This window comes from Lynx rufus, unplaced genomic scaffold (genome assembly GCF_022079265.1).
Source record: "Lynx rufus isolate CCGP_SWC_20201006 ecotype Redwood Valley unplaced genomic scaffold, mLynRuf1.p SCAF_2, whole genome shotgun sequence".
In the NCBI taxonomy this organism is placed as follows: domain Eukaryota; kingdom Metazoa; phylum Chordata; class Mammalia; order Carnivora; family Felidae; genus Lynx; species Lynx rufus.
The window spans coordinates 18220805-18244900 of NW_025814834.1; the positions used below are offsets into that span (position 1 = coordinate 18220805).

Consider the following 24096-nt stretch of genomic DNA (forward strand, 5'->3'; position numbering starts at 1 on the left):
CCCTCCCCTTGGGTCACCCCCTGGCCTTGTGTCCCAGGATCAGGAGGAGACTGTTGGGGATCCTGGGAGGGGTCCCAGACTCCTGGGTCTTTTTAGACACAGCACCATCCTAGCAAGCAAAGTCTTCAAAGAGGCCTCCTCGGGGACCAGGAGGGTGGTGGTGGTTGGGGAGCAGGCCGCTGGCTCCCCCACCCTCAGCACAGCCCCGGCTTGGGCATGGACTCTGCAAGGTAAAGAGGGAGCGGGACGTGGAGAATGCAAGCCCTGCCCCCATGCCCCGCCACCCCACCCCCCACCCCCACCCTGCAGCAGCCAGCCTTTCCTCGCCCCCTAGGGTAGGGGCTTCCAGGGAACCCAGGAAGAGCTTGGGCAGGCTAGTTCAGAAGTTGCCGAGGCCTTCAGTCCCGGGAGAGGGCACCGGCTGCACTCCGCAGAGCTCGCCCTCACCTGCTCCTTCAGCTCCTGCAGCCCCAGGGTGGAGATGCCCCCAGTGGAGGTCCGCAGGGGGGTCTTGGGACGACGCCACACCCGCTTCAGTCGGTCCCAGGACACCTTGGGGTTCAGAGTGAGGGGACAGCAGCGGGCTCAGGAAACTTGGTAGAGGAGAAGGGCAGGCCTCACCAGGCCCACCTTGTAGGACTTACTGCCCCAGCAAACCCCCATTAGGACTCCCCAATCCTCCCCACCCATCCCCTTCTCCTGACTCCTCAGCACCCCCCGGCCTTTCAGCCAGTCAGGAGACCCTGGCCAAGAACCCTGGCTTTGCAGCCAAGCCAGCTGCACCAGGAAGACTGTACTGCCCCCTGCTTTTCCCACAGCCCCTCCTCCCGCCCTCCATGCCCCCTCTGGGTGGCCCCCACCAGGCCCCCATCCCTTGCCTCATAGATGTAGTCCAGGATCTCCAGCAGGGTGAGGATGCTGGCCCCGATGAATAGGCCCATCTGTCCCCCGAGGTCTCCTGGGGCGCACAAGAGCAGGGTCAGAGGCACAGGCTGGGCTCATCCGCCCCCATGGAATCTGGGTCAGGGCCTCGTCTCACCCAGTAGGGCTGACAGGCCGTAGGCCGCTCGCTGCTCCATGGCCTCGGAGGTCAGGGCTTCAAAAAAGACATCAAGGACCAAGAAGTTCTCCCTGTGGAGATAGGAAGCAGGGTGTCCCTGTGGGGCCATCCTGATCTGAGTCCCCTGCACCAAGAAGCTGGTGACCACCCTCAGACTCCCAAAGGCTGTGAGGGAAGACAGTCCCAGATGCATGTCTGCTTCATATTTTGAGGGTTAGCCAAGGGCCTGGGAGAGCAAAATGAAACTCCTGGGCCTGGGGGCACCTGGGTGGCTCAGTCGGTCGAGTGTCTGGCTTCAGCTCAGGTCATGATCTCACAGTTCATGAGTTTGAGCCCCACATCGGGCTGTCTGCTATCAGTGTGGAGCCCGCTTTGGATCTGCCGACCCCACCTCCTCTCTGCACCTCCCCCTCTCGTGCACTCTCTCTCAAAATTAAACATTAAAACAAGGAAAACAAAAATAAAAACAAACAAACAGAAACCTCCTGGGCCTGAAGGAGACCCTCCTGCCTTCTGTAAGGCAGCAAATGGCATTCACTCTGTATCATCCCAATACCTCTCTAGAACTTTCAGTGGCTCCCCTTTGCCTAACAGTACACCCCAAGATTCTTTTTCCAGACTTCCAAGACTGCCTGTGATCTGCACCTTCTTATCCAGACTTCTTTCTTATCTGCTTCTCTCCACACAGCCTCCCCACTGCTCAGGCTGGTCTGTATATGATCCCACAGTTCTCTAGTTGGGATGCCTCTCCCCCACCCTGTCTCCTCCTGTCACACACCCAGGGTCCTCAGAGGCCCCACACATGCCTTCCCTGCTTCACCTGCCCCGCCCATTAATCTCAGCGGAGGCCTGACGATCAGCACCTCACTATCAAACGTGGCCTCACCCACAAATTGTGGCAGGAGCTTTGTGGTGTAATCACCTCTGTCCCCGCAGGACCCACACCCTGGCACCCTGGCACCCACAGGATGTTCAGCCTTTGTAGATTGACTGCAGGGGACCAGACCCAAGACTCAATGAGGCCTCTCCTGAAGGCCACCTTGTCCCTCTCCCTTGGCACAGCATTCTCTCCATGTGCATTTAATGGCTCCCAGGTTGCTGGGGGGGAGGGGCGGGGGGCGGGGGTTGGGGAGACACAAGCAGAGGGCTGTAAAACAACCATTAAGTGCAATGACCGAGAGAGGTACAGAGTGCTGTGGGGGCTCAGAAGAAAGGCGTTTGGATCAAGAAGGGCATCCATGGAGGTGGGGACACAGGATGTGACTTGGGGGATGGGTAGGGATTAATTAGAAGAAAGGGATCGTGAAGGGCATTCCTGGCAGAAGACTCATTAGTAAGAAAGATACCGCCCACTCCCAGTCTCCATCATGGACCACGCCTGTTGCAGGTGGCCTCTACTAAAGACACACACACACACACACACACATGCACACACACACGCGCACACACGCACACACACACATACCGTATGTAGGTTTCGTTGCGGTTGTACTTCCTTGCCAGGTACCGGGCTGAGCCCCTGTTGGGGATCCTGACCATGGAGATTTCTTTCCCGTAGCGGGTCAGGTTGCAGGGAGTAGGGCAGAAACACGGGCCCTCGGTGCCCCCACCCAAGGAGTCTGCAACACAGAGGTACCAACTGCAGTGGCGGGGGGGGGGGGGGCAGGTGGCCCAGAGGCCCACTGGCTGCAGGGAGAAGGCATAGGGGCTGTCCTGAGGCAGGCAGGTCCTCACTGAGGGCCTCTACTGGCCACCCTGGCACTGCCTAAGGGGGACTGGCTGGGGGTTCCTTCCTGGACCAGCTTCAGACCACCTAAGAAAGTGGGTGAGGGCAGAACCCCCCAGCACCCTTCTACAGGCTTATCTTTCTGTGTCCTAGCCCTTTGGGGCTGAGGAGTCCTCATGGTGCAAGACGGAGGACACAGCCCATCCGTCAGAGCCATTCACACGAGATCTCAGACACACACGGGGCTTGGAGAGGATGCCGGATGAATGGGATTATATGCATGTTTTCACATATGCAGATGGATGAGTGGGTGGATGGGTGGACAGATGGGCAGAAGGACAGATGCTATGTTTCATATGCTGGATTTTCTTTGTTCCCCCCTTCAGATCCACTCTCCACTCTCCTCCACTTTTCTCTGTGTCCAGGAGGCAGGTCTCTCTGCCAAATGCATTACCTAGACTCCCTTGTCTTCTGGCTTTGGGTTGGGTTTGGCCAGTGGGAGACCCCAGCAGGGTCAGAGAGCAAGGAGGGGAGAGATGCCAGGATATTTCTTTCCCCAGCTTCCTCACCGCCAGGCCATTGGTTGGCTGAGACTGCTTCCCCCTCTTGTGGCTGGAGTTCCCGTCCTCTGGGACAGCCACACATCTCTGCCTGGGCCCCAGAGGCGCTCCCTTCCTTTACCCTGTAAAGCAGCAAATGGCATTCACTCCTTATCATCCCAATACCTCTCCAGAACTTTCAGTGGCTCCCCATTGCCTAACAGTACACCCCAAAATTCTGGACAACTAAAGTCCCTGCTCACACATCTGCCCCTTCATTAAACACTCTCCCACTGCCCCTTTGGCCGACGCAGTTGGAATGCGTTGGGACAGAGAAGGTCTCAGTTCCACTTCCTGTCATGTCTCTCCCTCCCTGGGGGCCCCATCATCTGGATTACTGCAGTGTTCACCTGACTGGTTGCTCTGCTTCTGGTCTTAACTTCCACCATCCCTTCTCCACAGCTAATCAGAGTCACCTTGATAACATCAGATGGCATTCTTGCCTTGCTTTAAGCCATTGTTGGCTTCCCAGAGCCTCTTCCAGTCTTGCCCGCCCCCCCCCCCCGCCACCTCCTGTGTTCTCTGCCCTTGGGCCACACTGACCTTTCCGTGATTCCCCTTCCAACTCTCTTTCCGGCTACAGATGTTTAGCACCGAACTGTTCCCACTGCGTAGAACACGTTCCCCCCTTTTCACCAGGCTGACTCTTCCACACCCTTCAAATCTCAGCTAATCAATCTATCACCTCCTCCAAGGATCGTCCTGCCTTCCCAGGTGGAGCTGCACGCCCATTCCTGGGGCCTTGTAGCACCCCCGTTTCCCCTATCCAAGGACCAAGGCTGTGCCTGTGCCAGCACGGTGCCTGCCCACAGCCCTGCTCCATGAGGGCGGCCTCTCGTTCCCACTCTCACCTCCAGCACCAGCCCAGGCTGCCACCATCTGCAGAGGAATGAATGGATGGATGGATGGATGAAAGAATGAGTGAATCGCAGCCCAAGTGAGACCTATGGCCAGATGGGCTTTGCCTTACCCACACTGATAGCAGCGCATCTTTCCTCAGACCAAGAGAGAAGTCATTTCGCTTCCCCAGAGAGGGTGAGCTCGTTGGTGGAGCCACAACAGAAGCCCAACCCTTCACTCCCAGTCCTGGTTTTTCTGCAACCCCTACCCTGCTACCTCCACTTACCCAAGTGTCCACACCTGCAAAGTCCTCAGACCCCCTGGAGGTATGGGATAAGGCTCAACCCTGGAGGGAGTGTCCAGGGAGAGAATAGGAGGAAGGGGGCCAAGGCAATGAGGAGAACAGCAGACAGGGGGGGTGAAGAGGGAGGCGACGGAGAGGCAGGGGAGGGGAGAAGGCAGCACGGACCCAGTGTGTGGTCGGCACACTCGATGTAGATATTTGGCGGGCAGATGGTCTCATTGCCTGAAAGGAGAGAAGATTATTCCTGGAGTCTATGGTTCCACCCCCTCTCCCCCACCACGCTCCCAAATGCGGGCACACACATGCACGCGCACAGACGTACATGTTTGCACATCCCTGTACATGCATGAGCGTATACATGCTCGTGCATGTACGCCTGAAAATGTACACATGCATATGTGCATCAAACGGATGCACGTTGCCTGCATGCACACATGCACACACATCTGTACGCTTGTGTACCAGCACATGCACACAACCGCCTCAAATACACAAGCCCAAATGTACGTAAGCCCACGTATGCAGAAGTGCGCATCAACCAGTCCACAAACATGCATGCGTGCATTGCCATATGCATACGTGAAAACATTTATAAAGTCCCAAACACATACGCATACACTCACGTGAGTGTTGACACACACACATGTTGTTGCACACATGCACTTGCTCGTGCACATGAGCAGTGTTCTGCCCCTGGAGGTTCTGGAGCCTGGCAGGGTGGCACGGAGGGTGGCACGGGAGGGGAGGGTGCCCACCTGGCATGTGCACCATCCGGCAGTGGCAGCGCTGAAGCACGGCCTCCTTTTCACAGCGCAGCCGGCAGGCAGACACGCTGTAGGCTGAGTAGCCCTGAAGCTCAGGCTCCCTGAGCCCGCTCTCTGCCCGGCAGTTGCCCCAGGGCTGGGGCAGATAGGTCAGCTGCAGAGGGGGTGCATAATGGGGTCATGCCCAAAAGGCCCACCTGGCCCTCCATTGCCCACAATCTCAGCAAAGTCCATGGGTGGCCTGGTGGCCTGTGAGCTTCTGGAGGGTAGGTCTGGTCAGCATCCCCTCTGGGCCCAAAGACCCTGCCCAGTGTCCAATCCAGGGCCCAGCTGGAGGTGCTCACCCGCTGTTCCTGGCAGGACACGAAGGTTTGGAAGCCTGGGGACACGCCAAAGCCCAACTGGTGGATGTAGGGTGGCTCCTCTTGGCTATGGATCTGCACTCGGATGCCGGCCTCAAACGATGTCTCATCTGCACAGTGGAGATGCGGACCTTTGGAAACCCCTCCCAGGCAGAGGGCCCAGGCTGGAGCCCCCAAATCGGTCCCTGTCCCTTTCCCTGCATACTTGTCTCTCTCCAGATGGGCAGGTATTCCTCCTGCTGGATGTCCAACATGATCTCCAGGCCACTGCCCATGCCCCCAGCCCGACTGGGCAGTGAACTCTGTGGATCCGCGTTAAAGGTATAACACTTCCCATAGCGAGTATACACCTGGGGCAGGGGGGTGAGAGAGAGGAAGAGAGGAGGTGAAGCTAAGACAATTCCTGCAGCTCAAGGCTCCCTGTCCTGTGAGAGCGCCCACCTGCCTGGACATCGCTGTCCAACAGCAACCACTCTACAGCCCAGCCTCTTCCCTAAGCTCTATGTTTTCCACTGACATCCTCTCTTAGCTGATTAAAAGACATCTCCAGGGGCGCCTGGGTGGCGCAGTCGGTTAAGCGTCCGACTTCAGCCAGGTCACGATCTCGCGCTCCGTGAGTTCGAGCCCTGCGTCAGGCTCTGGGCTGATGGCTCGGAGCCTGGAGCCTGCTTCCGATTCTGTGTCTCCCTCTCTCTCTGCCCCTCCCCCATTCATGCTCTGTATCTCTCTGTCCCAAAAATAAATAAACGTTGAAAAAAAAATTATAAAAAAGACATCTCCAGCTTAGCGTATCAATAGCAGAACTCTTGCGATCTTCTGTGCTCCGTCCCTCTGATTTAAGGGCCCCACCATCTACCCCATTTCTCAAGTCAGAATCTCTGACTTTTTCCCTCTCCTTCACTCCTACATTCAATCCAGAATCTGAGCTGGGCAACTCTACTCCTGAAATCTATTTGGAATCCAAACACTTTCATTCCATCTTGTGTCCCCTCTTTCACCAGCATCTCCCACCTCGCTCCGGGCTCCTAACTGGTCTGCCTTCAGCCATCCTTGCCTCTCGCTCCTGGCACCCCCCCCCCCCACACACACACACAGCAGCCAGAGTGCCCATTGTAAAGTACAGGGATCCAATTGAGTCCCCTGCTGGCTTGGAGCCCAACATTTCCCAGAGGATAAAGCCAAACTCCTTCCCTAGCCTGAAAAATCGCCATGTGTCATGACCTCTCCTGCCACTCTACCCCCAGATCTCAGTGACAGATTCAAACCTATGGAGCACCTTTCCTTCCTCTGATCTTTGTTCATTTATTTCTCCCTCCTGGAATGCCGCCTCCCCCCACCTTTGGCATGGTTAGCTGTCTTTAAGTCTCAGCTTAAGTGCCCCCCTCTTCATTTTTTTTTTAATGTTTATTTACTTTTGAGACAGAGACAGAGCGTGAACAGGGGAGGGGCAGGGAGAGAGAGGGAGACATAGAATCTGAAACAGGCTCCAGACTCTGAGCTTTCAGCACGGAGCCGGACGCGGGGCTCGAACCCACGAACTGTGAGAGCATGACCTGAGCCGAGGTCGGATGCTTAACCGACTGAGCCACCCAGGCGCTCCAAGTGTCTCCTCTTCAGACACACGCACATATACCACACACACACTTAGGGTGATCCTCCACAGGTGTTCATCAGTTTGCTCAGTGTATACCAAGACCTGAGATTATCTTGTTTATCTGGTTGTCTCCTTGTTCCGTGTCAACATCTCCCCCACTGAGGTTTATGCTGCACAGGAGCAGTGGGTTTGTCTGGTGTCCCCAGCACTGGCCCAGCGGCCAGCACGAGGAAGGCTTATAAGCAGTTACTGCCGCACGGAACGAAGCCCTTTTCCACTACGGAGGGTTCCCAAGAATGGACACCAGATGGCGCTGGCGTCCCAGAGATGGATGCCGAAGCCCCGCCGGCCAGGAGCTGCGATGGGGTCGTTGCGCAGCAGCTGGGGAGCGGGGGTCAAGAGAGAGGCGGAGGCAGGTGCCCCGCTGCCAGGCTCACCCCACAGAGACGAGCCCCCGAGTCAAACCCATCACAGGCAGCACCTTCCCTGGGGGCAAGGGGTCAGTGCCCTCAATCACTCTCGTGCTCCCTCTCCCCTCTCCTTGGAAACATTTCCAGCTGGTAAAAGCTGGGAGAAAAGGCTTGGGCGGTGTTGGGGAAAAGATATCCTAAATGCCTAGCTTCAGAGAAAGGGTGTAGAAGGGAGAGGGGCTGGGTTGTGGGCAGCAGGAAGGATGATTTCTAAGAACTGGGGGCCTGGGGCACCATCGTCTGGGGAGCAGGGTTAAGTCTTCTGTCACCCAAATATCCTGCCTGCGGATCCTCAAACACGTGTCTAACAAGCACCTTGCAATTTACAAATCATGGCTACATCCACCCCCACCCCCCACCCCCATTTCATGCACTCAGCAACTCTGATATGGATAGATTTAAATTACTTGGCTTTTATAGACCAGGAAACTGCAGCTCAGAGAGGTGATGTGACTTGCTCAAGGCCACACAACCAGTCAACTAGTCGGTAGGAGAGGCGGAATTCATCTGGATGCAAGACTTGAGCTGTTCCCACAACCCACAGCTGCCACCTGCCAACCCAAGCCCCAGCTCCCTCTCAGTCCCACCAGCTGAAATGAGACAGGTGAGAAATGAGAGAGGTGAGTGATTTAACACCCGTCTGTCCCCTCCCCCACCACTTCCTCCTTCCCTTCCATTCCACTTCCTTACATCTTCCTCGCTTTTTTTTTTTTTTTTTTTTTTGGAAAGCTAACCCTCTCTTTTGGGGTAAGGGGTCAGGGATTACCTGTTTCTAAGCCTTTCATTTTTTTAACGTTTATTTATTTTGAGTGAGTGAAGGGTGGGGCATGAGCAGGGGCAGAGACAGAGGGAGACAGAGAATCCCAAGCAGTCTCTGCACTGTAAGTGCAGAGCCCAACGTGGGGCTCGAACTCACGAACCATGAAATCATGACCTGAGCTGAAATCAAGAGGCTGAGCCACCCAGGCGCCCCACACCTTCCTCATTCTTTGTCCTCCAGATCTGCTGCCCCTCAGTTCATTGTCCCTCCCTCCTGCTTCTCCCCCTGACCAATTTCTGGGTTCCAGTCCTTGACCCTGTCTGTATCAGCCTTGTCCACTCCATGCTGCACGTCTATCTGTGGGGCAAGAGTAGGCATGGCTGACAGTCCCAGAGCATTCGCTGTGCCCAGGCACTGACTAAATGCTTAACGTGCTCTTTCCAATGGAATCCTCACATCCCCCTCTATCAGATGGGGAAGTTGAGGCTCAGAGAGATGGGTTGATTTACGAAGGTCTCCAAGATCAGTGCTTCTCAAACTGTATTGTACACAAAGCACCTGGGGACCTTGTTAAAATGCAGTTTCTGGTTCAGTCGTGTGTGTTGGCAAGGGGAGGGGGACAAGACGGAGATTCTGCATTTCTAACAACTGCTGGCACGTGGACCAACTTCAAGTAGAAAGGCCCAAAATGAACGGGTGAGAGTCCCGTAGGACAGCTCCACTTTAGGTCTGCGCTCTGCTCTGACAACGTGTTACTGGAAGGAGGGGAACCCGGAGAGGGGCTTGGTGCAAGATTCCTGGGTCCCCAGGGGTGTGGGAAGGGTAGATGGGGAGAATACATAAGTATTTGACTCAAATCTCAAGGCAGCCACCCTCTTCCTCCTTCGGGCCAAGAAGATGCTGGAATCAGCTCTTGCTGATGCAGCTGGTTTGAGTGCATGCTCCAGCTGAGAGGCTAAACAAGGCGTGGACTGTATGGGGGACCCGTTTAGGTTTAGTGAGCTACCCCCCACCCCCGATGTGCAGCACCGCCCCGGTCGCTCCCCCTGATCACCAGGAACCGTCATGGCCTCTCCACAGCTCAGCCTGACCCAACCCAAAGGACTGTGGACTCCCCGCAGCTGAGAGGCTCAGAGCCCATTTCGGCATGCGTAGACCCCAGTACAACTCGTAGAAGGTGTGAGGTGGAGGGACGGAGTGCCAGGTGAACCCTACCAAAGGTCTTGCACTATGGTGCTTTTGATTTATTTTCTCCTTTGAGAAGGGCTCTCCTTTGCCTTCCGGAAAACCACACGAGGAGAGTATCGTTGCCCCCATTTAATGGTGAGGAAGCCCAGGGAGGGAAAGTGAGTTGACTAAAGGCACACAGCCAGTAAACGACAAGAGATCCAAACGGAACTGAGCCCAGTGCCAAAGCAGAATTAGCCCTTATAAAACACCTGGTGGGTGCGTATCCGGTGACTAAATGACTCCGGTAGGCTCCTGACCCTGGGCGGGCCTTGGGCAGCCTCCCTTTCAATACCTCCAGTAAGTACACACAGACCATTCTGCATGACACTGAGCCCGGGCCCCGTGCGGGGCAGGGGTAACCAGGAAGACTTTGACTACAATGGCTTTGGAGGGGGGGTGGTTACCTGGCACCCCTGCCCTCGAGGGGGTTGTGCAGAGTGGGGGTGGCGGTGGGTGGACGTGCTCCGGGTCTGATGGATATACTCTGCAGGGAAGGGACAGGCCAGACTGGCAGGGCCGGGCCACTTGCACAGCCCGGGTCAGGCCCGACCGCTGGGCAGAGCAGAGCGTTGCCCCGGAGACGGTCCCCGGGCCAGGCAGGCAGCGGCGGGTGGAACTGCCAGCTCCTAAGTGGCAGAACCCTGGTGGCGGCACAGCCCACAGCCTCTTCCATGGAGACGGCACGGCCGCTCTGCCTCAAGGTCCCCCAGGCTGGTCACTGCTTTCTTCCCCATGGACTGGCCCAGAAGGAGGGAATGCATACAGGAGAGTCCAGGGCCCCGCGGCGGAAAGGGGCAGGTGCTAGGCTAGGATGTGCCGGAGTGGGCCGAGGGTCTGTCTCCAAATGACCCACTACCAGCCCTCAGCCTTAGAGGCTCAGACCCCTACCTCTGTATCTCCCATCTCAGACCCCTCCCACCTCAGACCCCTACCTCTGCCTTTGGTCTGTATCCCACCCCCCCCCCCACCCCCGCCTCGCTTTCTGCCTTAGCTCCTGGGTCCGCCCTCCTGACCCTAGGCTGAGCACATGGCCTCCCAGAATCCCTCTGGCCCCGGGCTGAATAAGCTTCTAGACGGGAATCTGTCTGTGCTGCGTGTGGACCCTTGGACCCTTCCATTACCTTTCTTTTCCTTTTGGCCAGCCCTCCGTCTGTCCCTCTCAGACCAGCCCACCCTTTCTTGGCCTGGACCCTGGCCCGAGTCTGACTCCCTGGTGTCTGTCCCTCTGATCTCTGTGTCTCACGGCCCTTCTCTATTCTCCTGGCCTGCCTGTCCTCAGCATCTGATAAATTATCCATCTGGCCTCTGTTTCTCGGTCCCTTGCCCTCTGTCAGCCAGCCCATCCCCCTGGCCTCTGTCTTCCTCTCCCATTGGCCTGGCTGCGCCCTGTCCTTTCCTTTCCTTTGCCCTCTGCATCTGCAGTCTGTTCATCCTAGCCGAGGTGTCCAGTCCCCATCTCTTATCTTCCTACTAGACTCTCCCCTGGGCCTGAGACTGCTGCTGCCAAGCCAGGAACCCTTCCCCGGGCATGCCCCCCTCTCCTTCTCCCTGCCCCCTCCTCCAGGTCTGCCCCGGACAACATCAGAGGTTGGGAGGGATCTGTCCTCTCTGAGCTCCCTACTCTGAGCAGTGGCTCCTCACAGCCTCTTGGGTTCCATCTACCCACAGCTGCCATTTCCCCCAGGAAAGCTCTCCTTGGCTGGCTTGCATGCACCCCCAGCCCTCCCCACCCCTCATCCTCCCTGCAGTCACGGAGCCCACGGGGTTAACAGGCAATTAGCGGGGCCAGGGCTCAGAGCTGTGGGGGAGAGGGCCAGGGGCCTCCAGGAGATAAGAAGCCAAGCAGCCAAGGCTGGGCTAATCCCAGAGCTAATCTGCAGCCTAGGCTTTTATCTCCACTGCCTTCTGGGCACCCTGCCTCTGCTAAGGCCCTGGCGCCTCCCCCCCAACTTTTCCATAAGAGCTTCCTCCTGCCCCACATTCCGTCAGCCCTCCCCTGATGTGGTCCAGGCCTGGGCCTCTCACTCAGGCCTCTGGAATGAATTCCCTTTAACCCTGTGGTGCCCTGGAGTCCATGGGGGTGGCCAGTGGAAGTGGGTGCATCTTCATCCATTCTGGACTGTGAGTAACACCCCAGGCTGAACAGCTCTTGAAACAACACTCAGGGGTGGCCCAAGTGTCCAAGTTCAAAGGCTCCTGCCTCTCTATCCTCCTCGATGGGGAAGGAAGAGGGCATCATCGTGCAAAGGCCACAACAGAGGGGTGGCAAGGTACATATCCAAGGGCACATAGGAAGATGGGGCAAATTCAGAGTCCAGTCCCTCTCCTCCACTGGCCCCAACACTCTCCTCTAACCCCCCCCTGAGGAGTCAGCAGACCCTGGTGTCAGCTTCAGCTCTACCACTGACAGCCTTGTGTAACTTTGGCTAGTAAAGTGATTTATTGACTTCTCTGGACCTCAGTTTCCTCATCGGTCAAGTGGAAATAGAAATTCTTGCCTGACTTATTTCATAGGGCGGTTGTAAGTGTATGAAAGAGGCATCTGCAGAGTGAAATAATGTACATGAGTCCTCAATATTAGTAACAAGAGTGTCATAGAGACCAATAAAACCTAGGGCAGAGATCGACCACTGGAGGGGGTGCTGGAAATGGATACACATATCATAGCTTCATAATATGGGGAAAGGGGCACGTGTTTTGGAATCCTACAGAACAGGGTTCAAATCCTGGCTATGCCACCAACCGTTGACAAGTAACCTTGGGTAAGGATGCATGATTTAATCTCTCTGAGCCTAGGATTGCGCATCTGTGAAAGGGAAGTGGTAACTTCTCCTAAAGTTAGTTATGAGGATTAGAGATAAATTCAGAGTGGGGTGTGGTAGGGTGTTCAAGAAAGATAAGGGAAGGGGTATGGTATGGGGTATAGATTTGTGAATGGGACTTCTTGCCAAATGGTGCAGCTGTTTCTTTTTCTTTCTTTCTTTCTTTCTTTCTTTCTTTCTTTCTTTCTTTCTTTCTTTCTTTCTTCCTCATTGAAGTATACTTGACATTGGTGTAGCATTTTGATCTTGGATTCCCACCGGTCCCATTCTCAGGGCACCATGCACCTTGGTAAAGGCTCTCCCAGCAATTTGGGAGAGACTGTGTTTCTTAGGGGATGGGGCTCTGTCACAGTGAACCACCCGCCCCGGCACAGGGATACGGCTCTCCTACCGGATGAGAAGCAGCACCGAATGAACAGGCCTGCAGCCCAGCCTGGTTCACATCTGAGGCCTGCCTATATTGTCTGTGGGATTCGGATTCAGTCATTGAACCTCTCGGATCTGTGTTATGAGGTAAGAGATGATATACATAAATCATAGCAACATCTAACATGTATTTAGTGCTTACTCTGTGTCGGGCATGGCCCTGGGCACTTTATATAAATTCACTCCTTAATTCCCACAAAAACCCTGCACTAGAGGTCTCTTATCCCCATTGTAGAGACAAAATACTAGAAGCCCAAAGAGGGTAGGGAACCTGCCAGGGTCGCATATCATGGCACAGCAGGGTACCAGGCAGTCTGATGCCCAAGCCTGTGCTCATATCCACTGTGTGATGATACACACCTGTCACAGCACTGGCAAATAGTAGGTGCTCAAGAAATGGCAGGTGTTAAAACAGCATTTATGTACCCGTCACTATTCTTTGAGGCTGTGCACTGTGTCAGGCACTGTGCTTGGTGCTGGGGATGGTTCAGAGAACAAAACAGACAGTCTCTGCCCTGAAGGCGTTTGCTGTCTGGCTGCAAAGGGATTCATTCATTCAAAACGTGTTTATCGAGCCACCTACACTATGAGGCAGGTGCACAGCAGCCGGGAACAAAATAGAACAATCACAGGTATAGGCAGATCATTACTGCCTGGGACTATTGCTGTGACGGGAATCCCACAAGTCCTCCGGCAGGGGGATTGGGGTTGGAGGGTAGAGCTTCCCGGAGCAAGCTCACTCACCCGCACCAGAAGGGCTTGGGTTCCCGCCACACGGTCCAGACCGAAGAGAATGCCCCCCCCCCCAAGCAGGCCTGGCCTCCTCCCCTACCACACCCCCACAGCCAGCCAGGTGCTTTTCAGAGCAACCTCCTCCCCAAGGTCGAAGCGCTCCCGCTCCCAGGTCCGGGAGGAAATGGGAGCAGTGTTTGTTCAAATGTAAATGTGTGAGCTGCGGTGGAAGAGAAGTAGGGGGCGGTCAAGGCCGCGTGACTCCAGGCCGAGGTCGCTCTGGGAGCCAGGAGAGCTTGGGGCTGTAGAAGAATGCGGTGACTCCAGGAGTGCGCCGCGTTTCCACGGGAGAGGAGCGCGCAGGGTGTCCAGCACTCAGGTAAACCCGTAAACCTGCTCCCAGGTAGCTATCACTTAGGCCTTAAACCCTAGAAAGGCAGTTTTCCAGGCGAGAATATTTTTAATTTGTAACGAAGCCCTTGCCTGACATTGCCGCCCCTGGATGTAAAGTTATTCGTTAGAGAGTTTTGTTGACACAGTGCGGCACACACCCACGGCCGGGCGGGAGTTCCCGGACCAAGACTGAGCAGGTGGCGGTGGGCGTGTGGGTGTGCGCCCCCCACCCCAGCACACGCACCCGGGCATCCGGGCCGGGCCCACCCGCACCCCGAGGGCCGCACCCACCGCCGCGCGCTCCCCGCCGCCCCCTCCTCCCTCCCGCGGGGCAAGCATCCATCACCGCGCCCGAGCGCCCTCCCTCCCGTCTCCTCCGGGCGCCTCGGCTCTCCTCCCTGGGTTTGCCTCATTTGCATTCCCCCGGCTCCTGGCTCCTCGGCAAAGTGACCTCCGCACACAGCAGAAGCCAGAGGCTTCCACCGCGGAGGGAGACACCGCCTCCCGCCGCCCGCCGCGGCCGGGGAGGGCCGAGGGGGCGCAAGCCCGGACGGCAAGGCGGGGGCCCGGGGGAACAGTTCTCTGGGGGCAGCTGGAGGGCCCGGGAGCGGCGGGAAAGGCCTGGGGCCGAGGGGCGCAGACGGACTCCGATGGGATTTGAACCTCAGGTCCTCTGTGTTGAGGGAGTGGCACGTGGAGGTCAGCACCGGGCCCGCGAAGCTGCGCCCCGACAACCCGCTTGGAACCTGGGGAGCCCCAACCCCGTTTCCCTCCCCTGCACCCCCACTGGAGAGGGGCCCAGCCCTACCGGGCAGTCTCCCAGGAGTCCCCAGTTCCCCCCCGTGGGGCCTGACCAGTCCCTGTCCCCGCTCCCCTGGCCTGCCGAGCCGCCTCCCCTCCCCCCATTTGGTATTTACACCTTTCACACATTTGTAAGCTATTATCCTGTCCACGCTTAGTCACCGCTGAGCCAAGCGCCACGGATTTAGCTCCTTTAATCTTTCCTCCTAAATCAGTCCTCCATTTCCCCTTAATCATCCCGTGGCTCCTCTCTGAACTCTCTCGCTGCCGCCTCGGCTGCTGCAGCCCATGCCTGTCTCTCTGGAACTGCTCCCCCTCCAACCCCAAACGGGTGTCCCAAGGGCATGGTGAACGTTAGAGGGGGCCCGGGGTTGGATTTCCAATGCTGCGGGTCCCCAGCTTGGGAGCGGGGGGGGAAGAAGTGCAAACACTCCCCCCACCAACCCCTTTCTGGAAACACACAGCACTCTGAACCTTCTCCTCTCCACCCTCGTTGTCTCTGTCCTCCTCCTGCCTTCCCACCCCCATTCATCTGGATTCATCTGGATGGCTCCAAGACCCTAACCCTCAGGTCTCCTGATCATGGTTCTGGCTGTCCACCGCCTCCCCCCCCCCACTCCCTCCACGAGACAGAGGTGGCATTGCCGAGAGAGCGTGGAAGGACAGGGCAACGCTGATAACCCACCAGCCTGAGGCTGCCCTCCTCCCCTCTCCAGGGTGACTGTCCATCTCTCCTTGACCACCCTGTCTCCACCCTGCACTCACTCCCGCCCAGTGGAACCCACGGACTCAGGGGCCTCAACCTGAGCAGCGCTGAAACTCAGCCCTCCTAGTACTCCCTGGGATGCCCCTGCCTCCCTGCCACCCATTCCTGTTCCTTTCTGCCCCCCAGCCTGGGACTGGCAGGGGCAGCCCTGCCGCCAGCCACAAGAGGGAGAAGATTCCTCCCTGGAATCCAAAGGGCAAGGGTGGGAATCCTGCAAGGAGCATGGGTAGGGGAGACAGAGGGAGGCCAGGAGGGGGCTACTGGGGCCATTTCTTCAAATGCTAATCAGCATCTTCCGGCAGTGCCACAAGAAGCTGAGCTGATAATGAGCCCAGCTCGGGGCTGATTCCTGATTAATGAAGAGGCCACAGGGCTGCTGAGTGGGGCTGGGTGGGGCAGGTCCCTCCTGGCCCTCCCCGCTGCCCTGGAAGACCAGTCCTCTGCAACAATAACAGCCCCCGCCCTTGGGTGTTTGGCCACACCACTTGAATCCCCCACCACCAATTCCACTTGCTGGCCAATGGGAAGCAGCCAGACTGAGGGCACCGCCACCAGGAGGGCCCGAGGGACAGCAGCCAGCTCTGGGGCAGGCGGTGGGGAGAGCAAACACTGGGTTCTGCAAGCTGTGACTTGTAGGTAGCCCTCAAAATATTTCTTAAAGTCAGGAAAATTTTTATTCAAATCATCAAGACTTGGGCTTCCCTGGACAGATTGGAAAACCCTGCCCCCACCCCCAAACACTGGGCATCCCCGACCCGGTCGGTCGTGAGTTAGCCTGGGCTGAGGGACAGCGGCTCCCCTCGGGCATAAGTGATCTTCCCTTCTGCTCAGACCCCACCCTTCCCTAAGGTGTGCCCTCCCCTACCTGACCTGCCTGGCTCCTGAAGGCAGGACAACCCTGAACTAGATGTTGAACTAAATGTTCTCAAGATTCATGCCTTAAGAGAGGACAGGGCAGAGGGGCTGGACAGAGGGTGAGGGTAAGAGGTAAGCTTGTCTGGTAGGTAAGAGGCCTGCGCCAACCTCAGAGGGAAGCCCGTCCGTTCCTGAGTCGAGGGGGCAGGGGGCAACCCTCAGGCCCTCAGGCGCCAGCAGCCAAGGTATGGAGTTGTCACGCTCATGGGGTAGCCTTCCCACAACCGAGGAGGCAGGGCAGAGCTGATCAGCACCGCCCTGACCACACCAGGGAAGGCAACGGGCTTAGGAGGAAGCCGTGAGCTTCGGAGGAAGCTGGGATCGAAGGCAGGGGATTGCCAGGATCTGGCATGGGGGAGCCAGGGAGGGCTAGAGGGCCGCATGCATGCTGCCCCCCTGCCTCTGAGCTGTCCTGGCTGGCAGCCGGGGTGGGGCTGGGAGAGGAGGGAGGAGGGCAGGGAGGGGGACTGCCCAGCTGGAAGAGGCCTTGTCTAATTGTGCCTGATTAGTAGAGAGGAAGAGAACAGGGCGAGTGATTAATAGTCACGGCAGTCACCAGCGAGTAGGGAAGGAGGGTTGGGAGGGGGAGGGAAGTCTGAGAGCCAAGAGGGAATGGGGACAGTGAAGTGCCCACACGTCCCTGGTCACCTGCCCCTCCAGGGAGTGGCTGGACCCCTGACGACCCACAGAGAGGGGCTGCATCCTACCCCTGCCTCCTCCAGGATTTTCCACCTCCCCCACGCCTCAATTTTCCAGACAATAGAATGGAAGAGAAAAGACTGAGGTCATGCCCTGCACCTGGGAAGAAAGGTGCATCGGCTCATGTGGTATCAACAGACACCTCAGTGTCTCCAGACCCAGGCCCTACCCTCTCAGCTCAACCTGGGACCTCAGCCCAGATCATAGACGCCAGAGCTGACACCTACCACCCATATCCTCTGGCCCCGGCTGGAATTCCTAGCCCTGCCCAGTCCTGCAGTCTGAACCTAGTTCCTGGGTCCACTGAGAACTGTGTTGTCCACTACGGTTGCCACTACCTGCGTGCGGCTATCTGAATTGAACAATTCATTTTCTCTGTCACGCGAATCACATGTCAGATGCTCAATGGCCAGTGTGGCTGGTGACTCTCATGTTGGACAGCACAGATACATTTCTATCATCCCAGAGATGTTCTGTGGGAGAGCACCGATCTGGAGAGAGTCTGTGCACACGCATGCACACACGCACACACGTGTGAATATTTGGAAGGGGTGGGTAACACGGGAATGCTATAACAGGGGAGGGGAGGGGCTGGGCCTGAGGATCAAGACGGGGGGGGGGGGGGGAAGACAGGAGACGGCAAATAGCAAAGATGCCTGCATGTGGGTCGGCAACCGAGGGTGGTGCTGGGCATCGACAGGTAAGAGAGCAGGAAGTTGGGGCAGTGGCACTTGCAATTGTGGACTCTTCCGGAGGACACACTATGTGCACGCCAGGCAGTGTGCTGAGTTCTTCTCGGCCATCTTTTTAATCCTCTCAACTGCCCGCCTTGTTTAGGTTCTAATATTGCATTTACTGGATGTAGAAACGAAAGCTCACGGAAGCTTTTTGACTTCTCCAAGGCCACACAGCTTAGAGGGGAGAGCCGAGGTTCAGATCCAGACGGTCCGGCTCCAGAAACCACACACTTGACTGCTCCGCCATACACTCCCCAGCTGAGAGGAGAAGCTGAATTTTAGAGCCACCCTTGCATTTTACAGCTAAAGAGATGAAGCCCAGGGAGAGAGAGTGATTTCTGCCTTCGAGTAAGTGGGCAGGCTGAGAGCAAGCCGCAATGGGGAAAGTATGGATGGGGCTCGGAGCACCAGGTTGGGGGGAGCAGATGGTGGTGGGAATCAGAGGAAGGGAGAGAACATATAGGTGGTGAGAGCAGGAGGCGAGGTGGGAGTGGGTGGGTGGGTAGGAGACTGAGTAAGGAGGGGGAAGGGAAGAGGAGAAGGGACGGGGTAAGCTAGGTGGAAGGAAGCATGGGTGGAGCGGTGAGTGTCCCCCACCGCCCAGGAGCTCTTTCCTCTCTCCTCTCTCTCCCCTCCTCTCCAAACCTCCCAGGCCTGCCTCACCCCTTGAACCTTCCCAGCCCTCTTCCGCCCAGAGTGGCCTCTCTGTCTGGGCTCTTACTACCCATGGACCTCTTTTGGCAATTGATCCTGGCAGCTCAGGATCAACCCTGCATGGCCGGTTAACTCTTGCATGGTTGGTTAAGCTTCTGAGTGTCCCTGTCTCTGCTCCACCAGGAGAGTGTAGGCTGCCTGAGGACAGGGACCGGGGACTGGGGCTTCCCTTCTTTGTTCTCCCCCCGCACCACCGAGCAGGTACACAGTAGGCACTCAGAGCTCCTGTTGATTGGGCGAGTGACTGGGAGTCGGTGAGGGGGTATTAGGGAGCGTGGGGGTGAAAGCGACTGCAGTGGTAACAGAAGCAAAAGCAGCAGCTTAGGGGACTGGGGGAGGGCACATTACCCAGAGTAAAAATAGGCTGGAAAATGTGACATTTATTAACTTGGATTCTGGAGGAAAGGTCACAGCAGAGTGGGGAGTGGGAAGGAGGAAACAGGGAAAGCCACAGAACACACGTCCCAGCCCCTTCCCCAAAGCCTGTCTTTGTCACTGACCATCTCACCACTCACACCCTGGCAGGTCCCCTGCCAGCAGATCCCTGTACCCGTCTCCCCACCATCGATCCCACCAGGAGCTCCGTGTTCTTACCGCAGGGTCTGTTGTGGACCTCGTGTCCTCCTGAAAGACCCCTTGTGTTCATCTCCTGTCCCTTCTCTGATCTCGCCCTGCGGTACACCCTCATCTTCCCCACGGCCGTGCGGCATAAACCGCCATCCCAGCCCACACTCCCAGACCCTGGTGAATCTGCAGCAGACTCAGCCCTCGAAGGCCAGGTCCAAGGGAGAGTTACGCTCAGCAGACGGGGGATGGGCAGAGGGATATGGGGTCTAGACTGGGTGGGAGACAGGGAACGCAGGCTCTAAAGGGGAATTCCTGTCCCCCAGTGCTTGCTTTGCCCTTCTGCCCTTCTTGGGCCTGCCGCAGCCCCAAAGCTGAGACCCACAAACTTCTGTCGCCCTCTTGTCTGCAGCCCCAGGGTATGAAAGGGCCCGCTGGACACCCATCCTCCCCTTTTGCCATCCTCAGGATTCCCAGAGACTCCCTGTTCCCAGATCCTCCGGGCACCTCCTTTTCCTAGAGCGAGGCAGGAAACCCTGCTTCCCTCACCTTACTCCCCCCTTCCCCATCTCTCCCTCCCCGCCACCCTCCTTCCCACTGAGGTTTCAACACACTTCCCCTTTCCTTTCTACCCACCCCCCCCATCCCTGCGCAGGGACACAAAGCTCCCATTGATTTCTGCCCCAACAACACCTGCTGGGACTGGGCTGTGTCTCCCTCCCCCCAACTCTGAGGGGTGAGGATGTCAGACAGAGGGGTTCCATGGACCCAAAAGTCCACATGCACACACTCTACACCTCACCTCCTTCTTGAGGACTCTGGCAGTCCCGGATTTGGGAGCAGTGATTTTTCCTAGAAGAGGGGTGTGTGGCCACACAAAAGCCCAGTGCCCCCCACCCAGGACGACCCCTCCTTCCTGCCCCTTCCTCCATTGCTACACAACTGCCCCCACACCCAGTGGCAGGAGGACCCAGAGGCTGCAGGCATGGGTAGCGGTGAGAGGAGCCTAGTAGGGGCACGTTTCCTGCTGTACTGAGGCAGTGAGTGAGCGAATGGGAACCTGGGCCAGAGGAAGGAAAGCGCCCTCCCCATCCCTGGGGCAGGCCACTGGAGGCTGGCTGGAGTGGGCACCATGTTGACGCCACGTATTTGCATATGCACTGGGCAGTGGTAACAAGGGTGCAAACACACATGTACACAATGCTGGGAGTCAACCGTGCACCGGGGATCTCTAGCACCAGGGATAATAGATACCCTGTGAGTGTGGGTGAATGGAGCACTGACTGACAGACAGACAGACAGCACGCAAGACACGCCCCCTGAGCTCACACCTGACTGTGGGAGGTGTGCATGGGAGGGCAGCCCAAGCCGACACTCCAGATCTCAATGAGAGTGTGTGTGTGTGTGTGTGTGTGTGTGTGTCTGTGTCCACACACATGTGAGAGATGGCACCAGCAGTCCCCGCATGGGGTGCAGGGATCAAGATAGATGGGCGGGGGGCATCACAAAGGGGATGGCATCCACAGTGTGACCCTGTCCTCGTCCTCAGCAGCTAAGTAAGAGCTGAGATCTGGGCATAGAGATGGGTAGCTCTCGGTGTGTGGGTGTGCAGGTGTGCATGTGAGTGTGGTGACAGGGACACTGAGTATGAGAGAGGGAGCGCAGAAAACTGTCCCTGAGCGGTAGGGGCGTGTGTGTGTGTGTGTGTGTGTGTGTGTGTGTGTGTGTTGCTGGGTTGCAGTGAGGGTGAGCCATGCACATAAGAGTGAATGAGTGATTCTCAGTGTAAGAGCCAGAGCCGGGCAAGGGAACAGCAAGAACCAGGAAACGGAGGGAGGGAAAGGGAGAGAGGCTGGAGGGGCAGCATGAAAGAGGGATGTGTGAGGGAGTCTGTGAAAGGGGGTGTGTATGAGAGACACAGAGACAGAGAAGAGACACTGGCACCCAGTGTACACGAAGATCAAGATCGTCTCTATCCAGCCTGCCGGTCGGGCCAGCTCCCCAGGAGGCAGCCCTGAGTCCCTCTCTTGCTGGAGCCCCCCAGACACCCGTCCCCAACACCCTCATTCAGTGGGGAGAAGAATCCAGAGGAAAAAGGGAACAAGAGATGAGTGGGGGTCAGTCGGCCCGGCCTTGGCACGGTGCATCCCTTCCTTCCCTGCAAGCTGCCCGGCTTCGGGGACCCGGGGCCCACTCCGGGCCCCCCGGGCCCAGACCTGGGCCCTGCAGCAGCAGCAGAGCCGAGAAGAGGAGCGGCCGCAGCAGCGCCAGGGTGAGCCCCTAGGAGCGTCCCCTGCTCCGCGGCTGGGGAGCGAGAGGGAAACACCGGGCTTGGGGGAGACACGAGGCCAGCCTCTGGTGGCGGAAGGAAGGGAAGCCCTGTAGAGCCCTGTTGAGGATGCCCCTGCGCGCCACCTCCCCCCCCACCCCCCCACCGGCCTCCGGCCACCCCAGGCCCGGCGGGCCAGCTGGCAGGACTCACCACAGAGAAGTTGCTGGCGGAACAGTGGTGCCCACTGAAGTTGCAGCTCTTGAGCATGTCGGCAAGCTGGTGGCCAGTGCGGTTGAGGATGTCTACCATGTCGGGCTCCGGGTAGCGCAGGCCGGCGGCTCGGTGCCCGTCCCGGTCTTTGGGGGGCAGCCCCGTCAGATTGGCCAGGTGGAAGATGTCGGCGTCGCTGAGCGCCGAGTGCCGGAAGCGGTTGATGTTGCAGAGGGTGACGGCCGGGAAGCCAGCCACCGGGGCTGGGGCAGCAGGGTCCATTGCCACCAGGTGAGGCCGGGTCAGGTAGCCCCGGGCCAGGCCAGCCGCCTGGTACAGGAAGGCAGCCAGCGAGGTGAGTAGGGCCAGTGCCCACAGGGTTCTGCGCAGCCCATGGGGGCCTGGGCCACAGGCCCGGCCCAGCCCGTGCAGAGTGCTGGTGCTCGCAAAGGTGGCCAGGTTCCGGGGGGCTGCTGCCCCCCGTGCAGCCCCCAGGAGGCTTTGCTCATCCCCTGCCTCCTTCTCCTTGGGTTTCGCATCCTCCTCTGCAAATTTGATTTTGCACACAATCTCGATCGGCATCTGTCCCCGGCTGCTGGGACTGGCCAGAGCCTCCCTGCCCCTGTCCCTCCCTGGCCGGCAGCCCCCCGGTGCCCTCCGGAGTGGCGGTGGTGGCAGCGGCCGCTCTCCTCAACTCAGGGCAAGCGGGAGGAGGACAGGGACAGGGTGGGGGCCCGAGGTGGGGGAGTCACTCCCACTCCCAGCAGCTCCGCAGCCCTCGTGCTGCCTCTGCTGCTGCTGCCTCTGCTGCTGCTTGTCTCTCTCCTCGATCGTCTCCTTGTGGCTTCCCTTATCAGCACCAGCACAGCTGTCAGCCCCTGCGTGTGTCCCTGCGAGCGAGCGAGCGAGGGAGTGAGCGCTGCTCCGCCACGCCGCGCAGCCCCAGCCGCTCCGCTCAGCATGTGCTCCGGAGCCCACCCCGTGCTTAATAATTCAGGACATGTCAACAGCGCTTCACCGGCGGCACTGGCGGCAGGAGCCAGGCCAGGGGCGGGGGCAGCCCCCAGCCCAGGACTGGGATCCCTGGCCCCCGCCTTCAACAACCTTGTCGGGCTGCCCCCCCCCAAACTCTTGTCACACCCTAGGCACTCACGGGGTCCCCAGATGGCCCCACTCCCAGGCCACCCAGGGAAGAGATCTGCATCCAGAGTCCTCAGCTCATTCTGCCACTTTTGGGGGACCACACCCAGGCTCAGCCGACTTCACCACCCCCCCCCCACCACCCTGACTCTTGACTCGTGACTCCTGACCCCAGCACCTGGCCACCACCTGCCCCCAACTACCCCAGTCACAGCGGCTTCCAGAAACTCCTTGGGAGAGCCACTTGTTTGAATGAGGGAGGGGAGGGCAGAGGAGGGCAGGCAAGGCAGACAAGGGGACAAAGGTGACTCCACCAAGATTCGTGACTGGCCTGGACCTTTGCTCCTGAGCTCAACATCCACCTTCCCCGCCCCTTCCCCCCCACCCCCTCCTGGGATGCTGGCCGCCCCTCCCCCGCCCCCAAACTCAGTCATTCCTGTGTCTGGGACAGAGGGCACCCTGGCTGACTTGAACATCTGTGGCCACATTTTTCTTCCCCAAACGCTTCCCTTGCCACACCTGTCTGGTGGGTGGGGGAGGGTGTTGGGTGAACGGGCCAAGGAGCAGGGGGGAGGTGTGATGGGTGGGGGAGAGGGTATGGAATGGAGGGAGAGGAAGAGCCCAAATGGGGATTTGGGAGGGAGGAGAAATGTGCGGGGCTTGGATGGGGAGTACTCAGAAGCGGAAGCAGGGGGTGGCCGGCAGAATAGGGCAGGGGCGCCCTGGTGAGGCTGCTGTCTTGCCGAGGGGAACAGGCATGTGGGTTGGTATGGCAGGCAGGGGTGGGGCCCCAGTGGGCAGCCCAGGAGGAAATGCCTTGGTGCTCCCAGGCTGGGGTGGTCACAGGGAGCGGCTTGTGTTCTGGGGGGCCCGCGTGAGAACGTGAGCCCTCATGGGGGAGGAAGCACTTGTCCCCCAGAGGAAAGGGGGGGCTGATTAATCGGGGCACTAATGAGCAGCAGGGAGAGGAAGCTCAGAGGGGCGGGGGAGGCGGCTCCATCGATCCGAGCCGCGGAACCAGCAGCTGAAAAAAAAGTGAGAAGGGAATCGATCTGAGGGAAACGGCAGCTGCTGGGGATTAGAGCCCGAGGTCCACCCGCTGCCCAGAGGCCACCCCTCCCCTGCGTCAGGCCTGCCCCCCAGTCGCAGCCCCCGCCTGGGCCCGGAGGAGGGGCCCACGGGCGGCTACCCCGGGG

At 58.3% G+C, this 24096-nt stretch overlaps 1 protein-coding gene across 2 annotated transcripts; it reads right to left on the reverse strand.

The window, feature by feature from the left end:
- Positions 1–109: 109 nt before the first annotated feature.
- Positions 110–22722, reverse strand: ASIC4 (acid sensing ion channel subunit family member 4). Of its 2 annotated transcripts, XM_047085533.1 has the most exons (10): positions 21761–22342; positions 5861–6005; positions 5638–5765; positions 5285–5447; positions 4695–4751; positions 2526–2679; positions 1040–1131; positions 879–958; positions 448–552; positions 110–223 (listed from the first exon to the last, which is right to left on the reverse strand). In XM_047085533.1, exons 1-10 carry the CDS (start codon positions 22340–22342, stop codon positions 110–112), a joined length of 1620 nt encoding a protein of 539 aa, XP_046941489.1. The 2 variants fall into 2 exon arrangements, with proteins under 2 accessions (XP_046941489.1, XP_046941488.1); XM_047085532.1 differs by lacking the exon at positions 4695–4751 and having other exon boundaries at positions 21761–22722.
- Between the last annotated feature and the right edge of the window lie 1374 nt (positions 22723–24096).